Genomic DNA, 21,055 nt, shown 5'->3' with positions numbered 1-21,055 from the left:
TTTCTTAGGAAGTTGTAGCATATCTTCTGAAGCTTGTCTGTTTTGAAACATAGATAATTTGTTACAATACTTTTCAACTCATAAGATTTCCCTCCTAAGTCCTATGTTACAGAGACCTAATACACATCACAACTTCTAGGGTCCAATGTGTTTCAGTATGCAGAGAGTAATTACTTCAGTGTGTGTCATGTATAAAAAGGAATAAATAGCACTGAATGAGCCAAAGTTTGCTCTTAAAATTCCAACTTCACATCCTTACTCTACTTTCATATCCTAATTCACAAGACACATTGGCTGACAAGTTAAGTCTCTAATAAATCATTACAGACCTGGAAAAGTAGCAACCTAAAGTAATATAAAATAAAATCCTTTTTAAAGTTTAGAATTGCAAATATAACTTCAGACCAAGAAGCAGGTAGAGAAAATTCTATTCTTTAAAAAATTATTTTTAATTGGACTATTCTTTCCCTACAACCTAAATAAATACTTCACTAGTACTTCTATTCCTCTAGAATCTTTCATCAGTAACTACTTGCTTTCTATTGCCATCCAAATAAACACTCTTACCTGATCATATTCTGAAGCACCAGGATAAAGAGGCCACCCCAGGAACAGCTCAGCTATCACACAGCCCAATGACCACATATCAATAGCTTCACAAAATGGTAATCCAAGAATAATTTCAGGGGCTCTAGCAAAAACAAAAATAGCAAATTAAAAAAATTACACATTATTTTGGGAAACTAACTATGTTGATTAAGTCTTGTTTTAGTATCACGTAAAGGTACATTGATTTAATGAAAATGAAAACAATCTTTGGTATAAAATCCATAATTCGAAACTCTTGGCCCCAGATGTGTTTTGAAATTCAGAGCTTTTTGAATTTCAGAAAGGTATTACCCATGCATAAACTACATACTTCATAATAATCCCAATGGAGTTTAGGGAAGCATCCCATAATCAAACACATTAATACTTCTGCAACAAAACATATGAGCAATCACACTAAACCAGACAAATACTTTAAACAGCCTTACATTGATTCAAGCCAGGTCTTGCCAAAAAATAAGTTTATACCAAACTTAGAAAAAGATTTTTAGCTTTGAAAGCTTTCTGAATTTAGAAATTACAGATAAGGGATTATGGACTTATTCTTTTTATTCTTAGAAACTTTTTAATTACAGAAAAATCAATTAAATGGCCTGATCAATAAATACCCCTTTATGACAGAAATGCCTTCTGTAGAGACACAGTGGTTCAAATCCTAATTCCATTATTTAACAGCTGTAGGCAATTAATCTTTCTGAGCCTCAGGTTCTTTTTTTTTTTTAACTTTATTGGAGTATAATTGCTTTACAATGGTGTGCTAGTTTCTGCTGTATAACAAAGTGAATCAGCTATACATATACATATATCCCCATATCTCCTCCCTCTTGCATCTCCCTCCCACCCTCCCTATCCCACCCCTCTAGGTGGTCACAAAGCACTGAGCTGATCTCCCTGTGCTATGCGGCTGATTCCCACTATAAGCCTCAGGTTCCTCATTCATAAAATGGAGATGAGTACCTCTTACTGCATCAGGTTGTGGTAAGGTTAAAATAAATAAGTAAAAAATAATGATGTAGTTCAAATATTAAAGCTCTTGACCAGCGCCTGGCACATGGTTAGCATTATGTAAGTGTTAGATAAAACAATGACTATTATTATTATACCATCATTCTTTTAAAACTTTGAACTGTGTGCCTTCAGAAATATTCATTTCCACTAACGCTCCATGTGAGAAACCCAACCCTACGAAACATTAAAGAGAAAACTATGGTAATACCATAAACTAAGAGCTCTCTCTTTATGAATATATCCAAGGCAAAATTATTAGCCCCTCTATGTTATACTTATAGAGGAGGAAACAGAGGCAAATAGATTAAGTAATTTGCCCAAAATCACAGTTAATAAGTGGCAGAGCTAGAATTTGAATCCTGGTAGCCTAGCTCTGAAGTTGAGTACATTATACTGTCTCTAAATAAGTAAAAGTTAAATACATACCCATCTATACTCATCTATTTGGCATGGTGGTATACATGGTATTTTTCAAATTGTAACTAAAATTAAGAGATAAATGGATTCAAAAGGGGGATGATAATAATAGGTTATATTAATAACAATAGATGACATTTATATAGTACTTAGTATGTGCCACGCACTAAGTTCTTTATAATGTGGGGTTCACTTAATTCTTACAATCCTATGAAAGTAGATCTTATCACTGTTAAGTCATCAATTATAAGGTACACATTTTTCACATTTTAACATCTCTGAAATTAAGAAGATTCCTGCAAATGATGATATATTTTAGTTTAATGGCAGTGCCTTTACTTTCTTATTGGTACATAAATAATATTATATTTCATCTTATAATCAATGACACCTTAGATTCTATGTAAGAAAGTATTATTTCCATTTTACAGATGTAGAAACTGGGCACTGGCAGGTTAAGTAACTTGCCCAAGGCTGGAGCCCAGGTAGTCTGGATCCAAGGTCTGAGCTCTGAAACACTTTATCATCTCCAAATAATTTCCTTTCCTTCTTACAAGTCACAGAATTTGAATCTGTAAGGACACTCCAGATCCAGATCCCTCATTAATCAGGAGCTAAATGGAAAAGCAGATCTCTCCATTAGGAACCACTGGCCATGTCTCCTCATGAAGTGCCTAGGTTTTCCAAATTTTATTCTTAAGTAGTATGTGCTTACTGTTGTGTTGTATGTATGGGGGAGGGGGGCAGACAAAGACTGAGTGGGGAGGGTATAAAGATATTTCCCTAAATAAGAATATCCTCCCAGAGTAATTTTCTAAGTAGCCCCTAGAAAATGGTAAATTAGAGGACTCCAAAGGGTCTAAAAACTTTCCTGATCCTTGCATAGAAACAGCAGAAGATCCAGGCCTGCTGGGACTTACACTATTTGACAGCTAAGGGTGGAACCACTAATACCATCAGTTTTGGGGCTATTTGATGTGAACTGTGGTTCTGTTAGCCAAAGAAAACAAAAAAGTGATATTCCTATTGCAGGTGGCTAGAGCCCCATATTACTGATGGAATTTCAGAGTTCAATTAAATACAACCACTGTGGCATGTTTGATAGCTTTAATAAACTAGAGGGTAAGAGTACCCAGAAACGTAAAAGCCTTTCTAAAATTGAAAAGGAACACAATTTTTACTTTCACTGAGCAGACTCATTAATTTCTAAGTTCATGACAGTGCCAAAAATAGCTGGCAGGGAGAATGCAAATGGCTCTGTGCCAAAATAAAAACTGGGCTTAGAACATTCCTAAACATCAACTGAAGAGCAGCAGATTGATTTTGCCATTCCTACTATACCAGGAAGACATTTTAAAATCCAAAAGGCAGGTCACAGGGAGGGGCCAGGCCACCCAATAACTTACTTCTTTAAAAAGGTAGCCATAAGATGTGGTAACTGTTAGGCTTCTAAGGCTTAAAGTTTAAGGGAAATTAAGAAAAACACTAATTCCATCTCCCAAGCCCATTAAACAAAAAAACCCTGAAGACTGACTGGAATCAGTTTTTCCATTTGGTCTTGCTCTGCTTCTGAAGTAACAAAAGCAGCTAAGTATTTCAAGTAAAAGCTCACTCAAAACAGTTAACTCTACCACATCTACCATGCAAAAAGGTAAGTGTCAAAAGAAAAACAGGGAAAGCAGTAAAAATAAAGTAAAATAAAATAAGGCTGCTCAGTCTATTGAGGACTTTTCACTTTCATTAGAGCCTAAAAATGTTAGACTTATGTAAACTCCAGGAAGCAAAAAGACTTAAGTTATCTTCTTTTACTGAACATCATTTAGAGCAGGTTCACCTCTAAAGACTGAATGTTTTAACCTCTGAATTCAGATCAAATTCTTGATAATATTTTCATTACTATATCATCTTTCCCCTTGGCCTCCAATATTTCTCAATCCCTCAATATAAACTATAAACTGAAATTCTTGTTCTACTTCATCTATATAATAAGTTAATTACTCTTCTAGGTCCCTTTCCAGCTCTGACATCCTAACAACTGGGCAGTAAAAAAGATTACGTATTAAAGCACAGGAAAAAGGAAAACAAAACTAGCAGTCTTCCCTTTAGTAGGAAAATGGCATTAATTGTACTTTGGACATGGTGACTCTCCTCTTTGAAGATACATCCCATCCTTTGAGAACAAATACTAAACAGGCTCTCACTGCTATAACCAGGAGGCAGAAATAGCAATGCTTGCGTTTCGATTTCCCAACTTCAAACTCCTTTAAATTGAAAACTTCCACCTAAGTCATAAAGCTCTATTTCACTGGAACCCAGAGCAAGCTAAGGTTGGAATCACTTAACAGCACAAATCATTCTCTGCTCATCTTCATGAACACTCTTGTTTCTTCCCACCCATCTCAGAGGCATCAAACCAAATAAGAGATGTTACATAAAGTCTAACTTCCTACATCTGTGGCTTAGGTGTTAACTGTGGTTTCAGTGTCAGATGAAACTGGATTGTTTGTTTGTCTAGGATAAACTGAAAATATGTTTTCCTTATCTAGATCTTGTCCTTCCGTACATAACAAAGTGATCTCAGCTTTAAGGCCAGCTAGCCTGTTCAGAATGGAAAAGCATTGAGCTTATAAGCATGACAAACCTTTGTGCCTAAAACTCAAGCCCCAAAGACAGCAACTTTTCTTGGAATTAGTCTACATTTACATTTACAGTGGGCTAGGAAATAAAGTACTTTACTTTAACTGCTTGAATCATTTAGCTGTGCCCACGGCCAACAGAGACAGCATGGTGGCAAAAATTTACGTCAACTGATAGTACTTTGGCATGTTATCAGCAAGATGAAGGAATGTAAACAATGCAATGTAAAAAGGAGGGTAAGAGGAAGGCTGGCTCTGGAGCCAGAATGCTTCAATGGTCAAAAGGATTTCAGAGAGGTTTTCTGAAAGACAAGAGGGTGAGGATTTAATGGACTCTAATAAAGCAACAATGCAACATGCACAGGACCACTGTGGATAAAATTTATATAAAGAAGGAATGCCTGAGCTGCTATTCCACTTGCCTTAGGCTCATCATCAAGTATTACTGTGATAGAGTTTTAGAAAACTATAAAAAGAATAGATAAAAACAGATTAGGGTGGATTGGAAGACAATGTTGTTAAGCCGTCAATACTGCGCAAAGTGATTTGCAGACTCAGTGCAATCGCTATAAACACCAATGATGTTTTTTTCAGAAATAGAAAAGTCCATCCTAAAACTCATATAGAATTTCAGGAGACTCCAAAACAGCCAAAACAATCTTGAAAGAAAATAAAACTAGAGGTCTCACACTTCCTGATTTCAAAACTTATTACAAAGCTACAGTAATCAAAAAAGCATGGTACTGGCATAAAGACAGACATTTAGAACAATGGAACAGAAGGGAGAGCCCAGAAATGAACCCTCATATATATGGCCAAAGGATTCTGACAAGAGTGTCAAGACCATTCAATGGAGAAAGGACAGTCTTTTCAGCAAATGGTGCTGGGAAAACTGAATATCCACATGCAAAAGAATGAAATTGGATCCATACTTTATACCATACAAAAATTAATTCAAAATGGATCAAAAACCTAAATATAAGAGCTAAAGCTATTTGAAGAAAACATGGGGAAAAGCTTCATGACATGTGTTTGACAACGATTTCTTGAATATACCAAAAGTATAAGCAACAACAAAAAAGACAAATAGGACTTCATCAAAATTTAAAACTTTTGTGCTAACAACACTATCAATATAGTGAAAAGGCAACCCCATGGAATGGGAGAAAATATCTGCAAATCATATATCTGACCAGGGATTAATACTCAGAATATATAAAGAACTCCTACAACTCAGCAACAACAAAAAACAATCCAATTCAAAGATGGACAAAGGACTTAAGACATTTCTCCAGAGAAGACATACAGATGGCCAATAAGCACATGAAATGATGCTCACCATCACTAAACATTAGGGAACTGCAAATCAAAACTATATGGGATATTATTTCACATACATAAGGATGGCTATTATCCAAAAAAAACAAAAAAAAAAAGAGAGAGAGAAAGAGAGAGAAAGAAAATAACAGGTGCTGGTGTATTGGTGAGGATATGGAGAAACTGGAATCCTCATGTATTGCTGGTGGGAATATAAGATCATGCAATGGCTGAGAAAAACAGTTTGGTGGTTCCTCAAAAAGTTAAAGAATTACCATATGACCCAGCAACTCTACTTCTAGTTTTATACCCAAAAGAATTGAAAACAGGGACTCAAACACTTGAATGCCAATATTCATATTACATCATTATTCACAATAGCCAAAAATGTGGAAACAACCCAAGTGCCCATCAACAGATGAATAGATAAATAAAATGTGGTATATACATGCAATAGAATATTATTCAGTCCTGAAAAGGAATGAAATTCTGATACATGCTACAGAATTTCAGAGATTAACCTTGAAAACATTATGCTAAGTGAAGTAAGTCAGACCCAAAAGGAGAACTACTGTATGATTCCACTTATATGCAATATCTAGAATAGGCAATTTCAGAGACAGAAAGTCAAATAGAGGTAACAGGGGTAGGGGGTAGGACGGTGGAGTAGTTACTGCTTAATGGTTACAGAGTTTCTGTTTTGGGTGATAAAAAACATTTGGAAATAGTGGTGAAGGCTATACAACACTATGAAGATACTTCACAACACTGAATGGTACATGTTAATGGTAAACTTCATGTTAGGTAGGTTTTATCACAATTAGAAAAACAAAAATATGTAGATGGCATATTTTCTGAGTCCCTATACAGGTTAAAATGTCCTTACATTATTTTCACACATAATATAAAATTCTTAGTTCAGAATTTCTATTTCCTCAAAATTTATTATAGGCATTTGGCATGTTGGACATATCTCTTGATAAAACTTATTTTGTGGGTTATCTTTTGTTATTGTTTCACTTCGTGATTGGGTGAGTGTACAATCTGTGTTTAATGCATGACCATTAAAATAAATATCAGATTCTTTAAAATTAATAACTAGACATATAAATGATGTACTGAGAAATGAAAGCTCATTTAAAGACTTTCCCGTCTTCTCTCTTTCAGTAATGCTCCTTGATTACAGTACAGACAAAATTCTATATATCAGCATTTAAGTTCTGTCCCAATAATTATTATATATTGAAAAGGTAGCTTTATTAGAAGTATCAGTATGGAAATATAAATCACTAAAGTATAAGGTGTTTGGGTCAAGGCCATTTTAGGATAACCAAATAAGTTCATATGCAAATAAGTTCAAAGGACTATGGAACCAAATAAGTTCATATGCAAATAAGTTCAAAGGACTATGGAGAATATTAAAACGAGAAGAGACCTTAGCAATCATCTAATCCAATTCTCTCTATTATGCAAGAAAGAAAATGTAAAATAATAAAACGTTGCTAGAGTTAAACTTGGAATTATTCCCAAGGCATCTTACCTGCCAAGAGAGGAACCTGGGAAAAATAGCAGCATATGCCCAAATTCATCACATATAAGTAAACATCTTATATATTTAAAGATACTTTAAAATGGGAAAATTAGGTGTAACGGTAGTAAAGAAGGAACCAGATGCTACTATAATTCAACTAGAACAACCTTCAGAATCAGACTGAATTAATTTTTCTAGAGTTAAAATTTCAGAAATAAAATAATGTTACATATAGGAATGCCACACACATGGAATATTAAATACTAAATATATTTAGGATAATACTAAAATATATTATCCTATTCTGTGTTGAAATGTGTAAATAAATTCACTGTTATATGTAGCCCTTTGTAATATATGTTAAATATAAAGACAGATCTCTAGTTGAAGACATGCTCTTTAGCATTTGCCACTTGCCTGTAGTAACGTGACTGTAAGTAGGTTGAGCACACAGCTTTGGAAACGTGACTAGCGGAACCAAAGTCAATGACCTTCACTCGGTAGGGTTGGCGCACTGGATCGACCAGCATTATGTTTTCAGGCTTAAGGTCAGCGTGAATTAGACCAAGGCTCTTGAGCTTCATCAGGGCTGTGGCCACCTGCTGCAAGATTGGTCTGATGTACTTGAGTGGCAGTGGGCTAAACTTGTTCTGCTTTAGAAAATCATATAAGTTCTGCTCCAGCATCTCGAACACAAGGCAGGTATGATTCTTATGCTGAAAGCACTCATAAGAACGGACAAAATTATACTCATCGGCATTTTCACTGCTTAGGCGGGAAAGGATGCTCACTTCAATCTGTCCTTGTCTGGCATAGGAGGGGTGGTTCTTCAAGATTTTAATAGCCACAATTTCCTTGGTGCTCCGCTTCCAGCACTTAGCCACCTGTCCAAATGTTCCCCGGCCTAAGAACTCCAAGACTTCATAGCTGTTTGTCATAGAGCAAAGGATCTCATGCTGGACCAGCTGGTAATCCCCTTCTCCACTGGAACTGCTACTCTTTGTGGTCACAGTGGTGGTCGTGGCAGCGGCACCCACCACAGTCCTGTTTTGCAGCATGAGAGGGGGATGTTCTTCTATGATTTGCACGCTACCGTTGCTGTCAACTTCCTCACTTTTTCTTTTCAATCCACATTTTTGATATGGCTCAAGCAAAGAAACGTTGCTTCTGTGAGTCAGGGTCTGGCTGCTTTGGAAGGTTGATGTAGCAGCACTGGCAGAGCTATCAGCAGCTGTTACAACAATATGCTCCACTGCAGGAGCTGGGAGGAGGAGGCCCTGGTCGTAAGCAGGGATGTTGAAATTTGCTACCTGGTGAGAAGAGTTGGCTTGCCCTTGTGTGGCTGGGAGGGTTTTGCTGTGGGTATAGTATTTGTCGTTGCTGCTCTGTCCAGAAACATCCCAACCAGAAGGCTCTATTTTCAGTTTCTTTGCACTGCAGAAGGCACTCGACGACACTGATGGGGGGGAAAACACCTGCAGCTGTGATGCCATACCTACACCAAGAAAGAGGAAGAATTAGGCCCTCAATTTTATACAACCCCTCAATTAGTATATCAGAAAACTTTCAGTTTAGAAAAAAACAAGTAAACGTGTATCTGGCTGAGGTTTTATTTTATACATTTTCCAAAACATGTTTCCTATTATAGAAGGATAAATTTTTTGGTCTAATTACACATCCTGAATCACTTTTTTGAGACTCACCAATAATAGGACATACTGTTAAAAGAGTATGAACATCTAAGATGGTTTATAAGATAAAAACAACAACAACAATAGCTTAGATGATTGATCACTTAGTATGTGTCAAGTGGTAGTCTAAGCACTTCATACACACAACTCATTTAATTCTCACCACAACCTTTGGAAAAACATACTATCATTATTTCCATTCTACAGATGAGGAAACTAAGACACAGACTGGTTAAAAGAATTTGCCCAAAATAACAGTTCTTAAGTGGCAGCACTAGAATTCAAACCCAAGCTCTTTGGCCCCAGAGTTCATTCCACAGCTGCCTTCATTCCTGCCCTGCTTAGCTTTTAAATCAATTATTTAAATGTAGACATAGATGACATGCTTATAAAATTCATAGATGAACCAAATTTGGGCAGGATACTCAATATTGCTAAGTAACAGGTCCAAAAAGATCACAAAGAGCAGAAACCATAAGGTAAATCTAGCTGATGACATTTAACACAAATATTGACTTCCTACTTAGGTCCAAAATCTGGCTAGCACAAAGCACAAGGATAAGAGATACAAGGTTTCACAGGATCATATATGAAAAACACTTTGTTGGCAAGAGAAACATTATGTAATAACGTTCCCCTCCCCTCAAAAGCTAATTCAATCTTAAACTATATTCACAGAAAAAGTAGTGTCCAGAATGTAGCAAAGTGAAGGCAACCCACTCTGCTCAGATCACAAATAAAATAGTGTCTAGCTCTGCCCACTATGTTGTAAAAGGGCCATTGATAAACTGACCAGAAGAAAGTAATCAGGATGAGGCAAAGCCCAGACGGGATCTTCTGAAGAACCTCAGGAAGTCATCCTTAGAAAAATATGGGGAAAAGTAATAAGAACTAACCACCTTTCTGTCCCTGAATGTCCCACAGACACCTCAAGCTCAATAAGCCCAAAGACTAATCCCAAAGCTAATATTTTCAGAATAAAGTCCAAACATTTGACCTAGCATACAAGCCATTTCATATTTATCTTCTTCCTTCTGAATCACATAACCCTCAGGTGCCTCGGGGCTCCACACTAATCCCTCTTCTCTTGCTCCACATGTTCCCTCTTTTCACTACTTCCCAGCATTAGTCATCTGCGAAAAAGTTAACAAATTTCCCTCTCTAACCCAGACTTCTCTCTTGAACTCCAAATCCTTATTTTCAAATAACCACTCCACACTTCAACTTGGATATCTCAGAGACATCTCAAATTCAAGATGTCCAGAATTAAACTCCTGAGCCTCCACCCCACGCCCAGTTTTTTACCTCAATTATGAGACACCATCGTGCATCTAACACCTCAAGCTAAAATATCAGGGAGTCAATGAGTCTCAGTTTCCTCATCTATAAAATGGTGAATTAAATGATTTAATACACATGACGTGCTTAGTGCCAAAAACTCACTTAATATTATTATCCTGACTCATTCCCCTCCCTTGTTTCCCTCCCTTAATCCCCATATCTAACCTATAACAAATCTTATCTACTTCCTAAGCATATTTCAAATCAGCCATTTTTTCTCTACCCTTATTGGAACCTTTCTAGTTCAAACTGCCAGGAGCCTCCAAACTCATCCTGAATGCACTCAGGGGACCTTTGCTTTTAAACTATGTATTATATATTGGAGGACTGCTCTTTGTTAACCATCTCCCTCCTTCTGCCTCCAGGGTCTTTCATTGCTTTAGGGATAAAATCCAAAATCCTCAACTTGCCTTAAAAAGCTCCCCCCAAATCTAGTTGCTGTCTTCCAAAATCTCCCCACCTCGATTCTTCCACCACTCCAGCCATACTGCCCCTTCTTTCAGTTCTTGGGAGGCCCTCTATTTTGGAGACTCTCTGCTAGGAAAACTGTTTCTTCCCACCCTCCTTCCCTCCCTCCCTCCTCCCTCCCTTTCTCTCTCTCTCCCTCTCTCACACACACACACACACACACACACACACACACTCCCCACAATCATCACCACCACTGCATTCCCACAACACCCTGTACCTATAACATTATTTAATGTTACATCCCCAGATACTGTAAAAGTTCCATGAGAGCAGGTACCATATCTGTCTTGTTCTTTTGCTTTTATCACCAGAACCTACCACAGACTCTGACAATATACAGACACTCAGTATTTCCTGGGTGATTTGACCACTGCCTACCAACTTCATTTCTACTTCCTACTACTCATGTTAAACTGCAGGATTCTCAAATGCTTCTTTTGTTTTGGTTTTTTGACGTTCCTCTCTTTTATCTGTGCAGTCCTTGAGATATGGGGGAAGTCTCCACTCTAGTACACACAGTGTAATTTTATTAGTCATAAAAGAATAAACACACACAACTAGAAAGGAAGGAAACATGACAAGGGATGTTACAGAACATAAAAAAACAAAGTATACATTTCTTTGTGCTTGAATGCAACTAAAAACTATCTGCACTGGACCAGACAGCTAGAAGGAAGAACAAACCCTCAACCTTCAATTTCTAAAATGCTGTCTGGATTTACTTTAAACAAGAGTTTCTATAATTTATATGAACCTTGAAGAGAAAAAAAAGTATAAATTAAAAGAATGTTATTGCGGGACTTCCCTGGTGGCGCAGTGGATAAGACTAAGCGCTCCTAATGCAGGGGGCCCAGGTTCGATCCCTGGTCAGGGAACTAGATCCTACATGCATGCCACAACTAAGAGTTCACATGCCACAAGTAAGGAGCCCACATGCCGCAACTAAGGGGCTCTGGAGCCACAACTAAGACCTGGAGCAACCAAAATAAATAAATAAATATTTTTTTAAAATGTTATTGCAATTTAACTCCTAGGTTACAGATTTACAAATCATCTTATTCTACCTATATCACTGACATAATACCAAACTATAATAAGAGAAAAACTGCAATCAAGTAGTGCCTTTACAAAATTTACCTATTAATATATGCAAAAATATTTCTTGTCATAGTATCAAACCAATTTCTGAACAACAAAAAGGAAGCAAATTTTTGAAATTTGTTTTCCATCGTATATTTGTTGAGTTACTACTTTTAACAATCTATCAAAATACATAAGCACAACCTTCATGTACCTAAAAGTATTTAGTAAAAAATTTGAATACTATACAAAATTTGCAGTTTGTAGCTATGTATAGGAATATGGGGGCTTATACTGAAAAGAATTCATGAAATGTAGCTCCAAGTTTTTAGAAGTATGATGATCATAACTGGACACTTTTCAAAAGTATTCTGTTTACCAGAGGAATGTTAATGACAACCTTTCACCCAGTGAACAAAATAACAGATACTGATGGCTTCAAATTCACACTGAGTACTGCAAAAAGCACAAGTTCTAGGAAACTGCTCCAAAAGTTTAAGTATATAAATAAATATAATAATTCTTACTCAGTAAGACAAACTTAAGTCCACCCATAGGGAAATAACAACCCAGAATTTCACTGGCCTTCCCCCCAGCAAGGGTGTATGGTACTGAAGTCAATGTCATGCCACCAGGACTCTTACAGTGTGGCTGAGACTCAGCCTGACCTCAACAAGCACTAGGTGAGAAGAAAATACAGAATCAAAATTGCCTAGAAATCTATACTCTTATTTATATAACACTCTGAAATTCAGCTAAAAACAGCCATTTCTAAACACGAAATAAAGATACTATGTCCCCCCAAAATTTTTTCTTTCCTTTTTTTTTTTTGCAGGGGGTGTGGTGGGGGGGTGAAAGACAGTTTTCTCCCTAGGCTGAGACTTCCCAAACAAAACCATGGAATAGAATTAACATCTGTGGGAAATTTAAAATGTATCACACTCCGTTAAGTACATTACACTATTTTCAATTCACATGAGAACAGCTCCCAATAAATTAAAAGCTAACTTCCTGAAAATGTTTCCCCTCTTGACTCTAGCAATAAACTAGTCTTTTCATTTCAAACCTGACTTTCCAAGGATTTAACCGTCTAAATATAATGACAAACTTTCCCACTGCATTAATCCCAAACTAGAACAAAAGGCAAAAGGCTACTGGTACTTGTACATGTTGGTAAAAAGAGAATTGAGTCTTCCTAGACTCGAAGGCTTTCAAAAACAGTCAAATTAACAGCTTCTCCACTCCCTGCCATGGGCACATCTATTTAACAACATTTACTGGGTGCCCCATCCTCTGGGCACTACAGTTAGATAATCTTACCATAAAGAATTCAAATATTATAACTATGAATGAAATACTTGAGTATGACAATGGAGGTAATCATTTATCAGTGTTTTGCCCTTAGTCTTGACTAACTTCCATCTTTTCCCGGACATACCAATAATAAATTCCTAATGCTTTTGCTTGGAATCATCTTTGACTTTTTGATACCATTTAACAATTGGTGATCTAAATAACCTACCATCAGTACTGCATATTGATTTCTTACTCTAGCACTTGTCCTCAGCTGACATGTACACACATGTACGTATTCTCCAGCACACTGATATATAAAGAGTATTCATATCATTAAAGTGGGTAAATAAGAATACACATTCTGGCAAAAGATAAGATTGGGAAGAAAACTCTCACTGGAACACCAAATATCTCCCACCTACTGCACAATCCTGCACTACTTAGTTCAACAGCCTAACTTTCCCCAAATGGTACTCTCTAGCCCTTCTCAATTCATTCTTCACCTTACAACTGAAGCTTTTAAAAATGCATATCTATCCCTCATTTAAAACTTTAGGATAGGGACTTCCCTGGTGGCCCAGTGGTTAAGAATCCGCCTGCCAATGCAGGGGACACGGGTTCAAGCCCTGGTCCAGAAAGATCCCACATTCCACAGAGCAACTAAGCCCCTGCACCACAACTACTGAGCCTGCGCTCTAGAGCCCACGAGTCACAACTACTGAAGCCCGCACACCTAGAGCCTGTGCTCCACAACAAGAAGCCACCGTGATGAGAAGCCCGTGCACCACAACAAACAGTAGCCCTCGCTCACAGCAACTAGAGAAAGCCTACGTGCAGCAATGAAGACCCGACGCAGCCAAAAATAAATAACTAAATAAAATAACAAAATAAAATAAAAACTTTAAGATAAAGTCCAAAATCTCTAACTTGGATTGTCAGGCTTTATAAGATCTGGACCCTGATTATTTTTGTAGCCTCGTTTCACTGACTCTTTCCCCCAGGCACTCTCTTTTCTAGTAATTCGAAATGTTTCTCCTGCCCCAGTTCCTTCATACATAACATTCTCTCTCTGAACTTCATTTTACCCTGTCTTCTCTTCTTTTAACTACTACTTATCCTTTTAGCCTTCACTTAAAGCTCACTTTTTCAATGTGGCATAGGCTGTTGGTCTGGACCACAATCTACATTCTCCTTCATCCCAGGCACAAGGCTAGACAACATTTTACCAGTCCCTCCCTCCAATAAAAAGTGACGTATGAGCCTTTAGTGTTCCACTCCCTTTCCACCAGGAGGAACCCATGGAGATCCAGTTTCTGCCCTGAGACAACACTCAAGGGTTGGCAGAGCAGCAAAATGGAAAGAACATGGGTACCTGAATGATCATGTAGAGCAGAGTAACCTGCCCAGCAGGAATGCTCACTTCAACCTGGAACATTTACTTTAGGCTGTTACATGAGAGAAAAACAATTTTCCTTCAGCAAGACTGTTTAGCCAGCCCTACGCTGACAAATACATTCAGGAAAGCCTTCTCCAGACCACTAGGTTAGATTTCCTGATAAAGGCTCCCACAGGATCCTCTACTACAGAAGTAGTAGCACTTACCACACTTGTACTTATTTATTTCATTTATTCATTGAACAAACGTATTCTGAGCATCTAGTATGTCTGCTGGCACTGTTCTAGATCCAGGGATAACAGTGGTTCCAGATGGACAAGATCCCTTATCTCCTGGAGTTTACTTTCCACTGGGGAGATAAACACCTCTTCTCCAAGAAAATGGCAGCTAGTGATAAATGTTATGATGAAAACAAACACAATGACATGATAGAGATGGTGGGAGGGGGAGAGATACTCTTTGGTGGTCAGGGAAGGCACTGTAGGATGGTGGCACTTAAAGCTGAGACCTAATTGACAAGAAGAAGCCATCCCAGTGAGAGAACAGTTAGTGCCAAGATACATTCTTGGTCTATCTGAAGAAGAGACCAGAATGGATGGAACGGAACAAGGGAAAAAATAGTAGAAGCAGAACCCAAAAAGGCAGACAAGGGCCAGAATACATACTGACTTGCGGTCACTCTGGATTTTTATTCTAAGTATGACTATTTGTAGTCATACTTAGAATAAATAAATAAATACTTATTTAAAAGTTGACTTCTCTTCTAAACTGCAAGTTCCATGACGGCAATTCCTAACAGCAGAATAGATATCTTCTTCTTTTGTATCACCGGCATCAATCACAATGGCTGGCACACAGCGTGTGTCAAATTTTTGCTAGAATGAATGACTATAAAGAGATCACATTACTGCTCCATATATAAATGTAAGGGGATCTCAGAAGTCATTCTGACTAAATTAGAGAAATACTCACATGAGATAGAAATTATAGTCTGTTGTCTACAAGAGAATACTTATTCTAAGTATAGTGATACAGAAGGAAAAAATAAGCTTGAAACCCTGAGGACGGCATTTGAATCAAAGTTCCCCACCCCCTTTCCTGTAACACTTCCTTCACATGGAACCATGTGAAAGAGCCAGTTCCTCAACTAGTATGCAAAAATAGGGTGTGAAATAGGTGGTGGTAGCTGACAAAGAAGGAACTCTACAATTCTATGTAATTTACAGCCATTTAAACCAATTCTGTAATATTTTGGTAAACTGGCTGAGTGGTGTTTTCCTTCTAGGCAGGATATTTTTTCCTAAATTTCAATTGCTCTCTTAGATTTATTTGGAATGAAGAATCTATAGCAACAGAACAAAAGAAAAGTGTTTTTTGTATTTGGTAAAATGGCACTATCTTAGTATATGCACAGGACAGTCTATAAGGTCTATGAAGTTTAGAACAAAGAAAACTATACCTCGGAGTTTCAATCATAAGAAAAATGACAAATTAACAAAAATGACAAATTAGCAAATCAATATGAAACATAAACACTAAGATAGAACCCTGTTTAGATCAGCCAGAAAAGGCCTAAGGAAAACAGGACTCAACTAAGGTAACGACAGTTTGGCAGAGGGAAGGTAGAAGGTCTTAGATGAATGAGATAACTTTTGCCAGTATGCCAGGGGATATGGAAAAATGAAAAACCATTTAGAGTAATGCATTTGATTGGAGCAGAAGACACTGGCAAAAAAAGTACAGGGATTCTTACAGCTAAAATGGACCTTAAAAGACTTTCTAAAACCCTGTAATTCCAAGATGAGAAAAAGTAGACCCAAGAAAGCCAAACAAGTTTTACACAGAGCTAATGAGTAGTAATGCTGGCAAAGAATTCAGGTTTTCTGATTCTTTTTCATTAAGTATGGTGGGAAAGCACTGTACAAGGCGCTCTTAAAGAATCCAAAAGAAATACACCTAAGTTTCCCTATCTTCAAAGAACTTAAAATGTTGCTTAGGTGATATGACACAAAAAATATATATATAAAAACAGGATGTAAAATTTTTTAAGTGCCAAATTATGCTCTACAAAAATACGTAAGGCATTTAGGGAGATGGGAGATTAGGAACAAAAACTAAAAAACAAAAAAGGAAGCGAAAAGCAAATCAGTGATTGTTGAAGTGGTACTTGAGAGAAAATTTATTTTGATGACTTGTGTTCAGAATGGCATAACATTTAAGGGAAGAAACTGGGGAAAAATTAATAACTGTAACTTTTTAAAAAATGGATTGCTTTATATAGTCATGAAAATGAAAATAAAAGGGCCAATCAGGAAGTTCATGTTTGCAAAATTACTTCAAATTACAAAAGAACCAGTTACGATATATAACTAACAACAAGCTGCACAAGTTCCAACTGTAAGAAGTTTATAAGGCAGTTTTGGCTCACTGATTTCTACCAACACAACCACTGACTAAGCTGTGCTTATGAAAACAAAACCAGAGAATAAAAGAAGTCTATTTTGCAGAGAATTGTGAATGTTGAGATTATCTTTTTTTCTTTTAGGAGAGAGTTCTGGCTTGGTTTTCAATCTCAAATTACCAATCAACTTGCTCTGCAATCCAAAAAACTACAATGCCAAAGATAGAATAAACTATTCATGAAGATATCGCCAGCAAAAGTCCTACTTACTAATCAGACTCAGTATGTTTACAACATCTCATTCACCATTCTACTAGTAAGATGTTTTACTGGCGTGGCTGCCTCCAGTTCCAGCCACAAGTACTTTACCAAAATATCCTTCAAGCCTGGAACAGTATCTTAAAGTCAGTGATACCTTTCATCATACCATCGTACAAGTTTTATAACACAGGACCCTGAGATGATTACAGGTATCTCCAAAATCACCAGCTGAATTAACAACTATTATATGACTTGTTAGTAGATTTTTAGATGTTTTACAGAAAGCTTTAGACCTACATATGAAAAAGAGCTGGTAAAGATTTGCATTCTCTATAATCTTAAAAAAAAAAAAAAAAGAACCCACTACAGACCAGGAATCAAAAATAGCTTTACACAAACAAGGGCAAAACTGTAGGTTCTACTGAGGGCATCAGCCACTTAATTTAAACCCCACTTCATCGGAAGAAGGAAGCCATGCTGCTGTTTTCATCAGTTACCAGGAAACAAATAAGATAAAGGACAGATTGGGCAGAAGAGTCTACAGCTGAAATTAATATTTTGATGCAATGACTGAAAATTCCCAAAGTGTCACTAAGAAAAAGCATCTAGGGCTGCCTCAAAGAGTATCTACAACTGAGTCAGGGGGTTAAGTGGAGGAAAGACACTGGAGTTTGGGGTGGTTTTTTTTTCCCTCCTCTAGCCCCTCCTCCCTTCCCCCACCTAAACAGGAAAGAAAGCGCGCCGAGCGTAAACACAGGCCAGAGCTCACGGTTTGTCACCACAACAAATTGGAGGTTAGAACAGCGCTCTTGGAGACCGAGCCCCAGGTCTTGGTTGCTAGGCACAAAAAACGGCCTCTTTCCCACAGACCTGTGAACAGCGGGGGGCCTTACCAAGAGTTTTGGTTGTTTCCCCGCCCCCCTCCCTTTTTTTTTTTAAACGAAAGCTTTGGGAAAGTGGCGTCAAACAGCAGAAGTTTCCCTTTGAGCCAGACATCTAGATCTGCCTTGCATAGATATACATTAGGTGGGCCGGTCCCACGCAGTCTCCACCATCATTACAATTTACCAACCTAACGATTAAATAACAGCAGTGGAGAGGATAGGAGGACTCCCACACCCACATCTCCGCGGCCGTCCGTTCCAGACACCGCTTCCTGGTCCCCAACAGCACAAATAACCCCAAACACGGCACTAAGCAAAGCTGTGAAATTCAAACGCACAAGCCACACACTGGGAACCGGCCACGACAGCCGAGAAAAAACCGGCCGGGTGAGAAAACGCCAGGCGGTCCCCTGTCATCTGAGGACAACAACACGCCCAGGAGAGAAGTGGCAGGACACGGGGGAGTTGCCCCGAAAACAAGCCCGCAGCCTCCCCACATTCCTGGGAACGCTATCCTCTCCGCGGCCGTCACCGGCCGGGTCGCAGGGCTCGGCGCCTGGTCCCGGGTGGGGGCCGCTGAGGGAGGCTCCCCCCGCAGGCCGGGCGCCCCGGAGAGCCCGTGGCCGGCCCGGCCCCGCCACGGGAAGCCGATGGGAGATCGCTCCCTGCCAAGGCCACTGCCCCCCCCGCCTCGACTCACCGCCGGTGTGTCTGGTTCTCAGCCGCGAGCTGGGGCTGCAGTGAGGAGGCGGCGGAGGAGACGAGATCCGGGGCCCCGCCGCCGGGTCATCATACCCCCCGCGCGAGCCGGCCCGGGCCCCGGCCCCCGCCCCCCGGAGCCGTCCCCGCGCCCGTCCCACGGGGGGAGCCCCCTCAGCCTCCCCCCAGCGCCGCCGCCCGGCCTCTCGCCGCCGCCGCCGCCTCTGCACCGCGCGCTCCCGCCTCAGCCTCCCGCTGCCGTCCGGGGCCACCGCCGGGCCCCTGGCTCCGCAGCCGCCGTTGTCGCCAGACTCGACGAGCTGAGCGCCGAGCGGCCGCCCCCATCCGGCCGGCCCCTCCTCGCGGGAACTAGTCCCCAGCCTCGCGCCATGACACCTACTGAGGCGGAAGTGTCGGAGAGCTGGCGGGTTAGGATGACTTCATAGTACTGGTGGGAGGGGGAGGGGAGTGGGAGTGGGAGTGGGTGGGCCTCCGTGGGGAGCCAGCGTGGATCGAGTGCGGGGATCGGCTCCCCGCCCCCTCCTCACGGCCGACTTCGCGGTGATTTAAAGGTGCTTGGTGGCGGTGTGGCGGTCCAGCTTTAAAATGTCATCCCCGCCAGTGTGACATCACCACCGCCTAGCGTGACACCCCCAGAGATTGGACAGCGCGCGGGGAGGCAGTGCTTACCGAGGAAGCCCCCTGCTGGTGAGGAATTACCTCAGTTTAGGTTTGATGTATCGTTGCAACCTAGGGACGTTCTAGCTGCTTGACAGCGGTGTATAGGATCCGTAGCCTCCACACACATGAGGAGCCCCTGAGCGGGCTCTTCCCTTGCCTCCTTGGGAACCTGGGTTTGCATTAGGAGGTGAGAAAGAATAGCTGTGCTCTGAACGCAACCCCCTCAAAACCTGCAGTGAGCTAATACATAATTTTCTCTCCTCTACCACGAGATAGCAAAACCGGGTATTCAGGAAACGGAATGCGTTGGGCACACAACATTCTGGAAAAATAAACACTGCGTGAAAACTAGGTTATCCTAATAGAAAGACAGTTGCCATCTCCCTGGGCCAAGAAATTCTGGAAAACTTCAGATATACCTCTTGCTGATTCCTAAAGTGTGGGACATTTGTAGGGAGATGGTAGTATATTTTTTTCCATCCCACAAGTGCTGGAGGCGACAAGAATCTGTGCCCTAGAAAGTGGCTGTGCAGCACCATGGGTATTTATTTGCATATACGCTTTAGGGAGAGGGCAGATGTGGCTAAGACAAGATTCTGCTATCAGGTTATATTTCTCAGATGTCATTCATTATACATCCTTGACCTCTTTGGATGGAAGAGATAATTTTTGTGAAGATGTGCTAAAGTGGTTATGCTACCTTTGGGTTTCTCTCCTGGCTTAACAGCACTGGGAGCAGTTCTCTTTTGTTGGGAACAGGGAACTTTATTTCCCTAGAAGACCAGGGTTAGCAAGAGTATTCAATCCCACAGGGCAGGTTTGTTTGCTTATTTTCACAGAAACTTAGAGAACATAAAGTCCTACGATGGACTGACCTGGGAAACCTCAAGACATGGAGAGTTGGTGAACATGCCTGCTTGGGGAGCCAGGAAAGTCAGAACTTGAGCTCTGGGGTAGAACAGATCCTGCTTGAAAAGCAGGCTTCCAAAACATTAATTGCTTACCATGCCTTGGTTCAACCCAACTCCATGACAGGCCTCTAAGCTCCTACTCTCCCACATTATGTCCCTTTCCTCTTTTCAAACGCATCTCAAAATTTGCCTTGGGCTTCCCTGGTGGCGCAGTGGTTGAGAGTCCGCCTGCCGATGCAGGGGACATGGGTTCGTGCCCCGGTCCAGGAAGATCCCACATGCCGTGGAGCGGCTGGGCCCGTGAGCCATGGCTGCTGAGCCTGCGCGTCTGGAGCCTGTGCTCTGCAACGGGAGAGGCCACAACAGTGAGAGGCCCGCATACCGCAAAAAAAAAAAAAAAAAAAAAAAAAAAAATTTGCCTTTAG

General features: G+C 39.9%; 1 protein-coding gene across 3 annotated transcripts in view; it reads right to left on the bottom strand.

Annotated features, from left to right (window-relative positions):
- HIPK1 (homeodomain interacting protein kinase 1) overlaps positions 1–19,156 on the bottom strand; it is a 42,950-nt gene extending 23,794 nt beyond the window's left edge. For 2 of the 3 annotated variants that reach the window (XM_065894398.1, XM_065894473.1), the window contains exons 1-2: positions 7,936–9,011; positions 568–691 (exon numbers count right to left, since the gene is read on the bottom strand). In XM_065894398.1, the coding sequence (XP_065750470.1) occupies positions 568–691; positions 7,936–9,011 (1,200 nt within the window). Of the gene's footprint in view, positions 1–567; positions 692–7,935; positions 9,014–19,039 lie in introns of those variants that run through there. The other variant, XM_065894308.1, reaches the window with a different exon arrangement.
- Positions 19,157–21,055: the final 1,899 nt, after the last annotated feature.

This window comes from Phocoena phocoena, chromosome 1 (assembly GCF_963924675.1).
Source record: "Phocoena phocoena chromosome 1, mPhoPho1.1, whole genome shotgun sequence".
NCBI lineage: Eukaryota > Metazoa > Chordata > Mammalia > Artiodactyla > Phocoenidae > Phocoena > Phocoena phocoena.
This window is presented reverse-complemented; position numbering and strand designations above follow the sequence as displayed.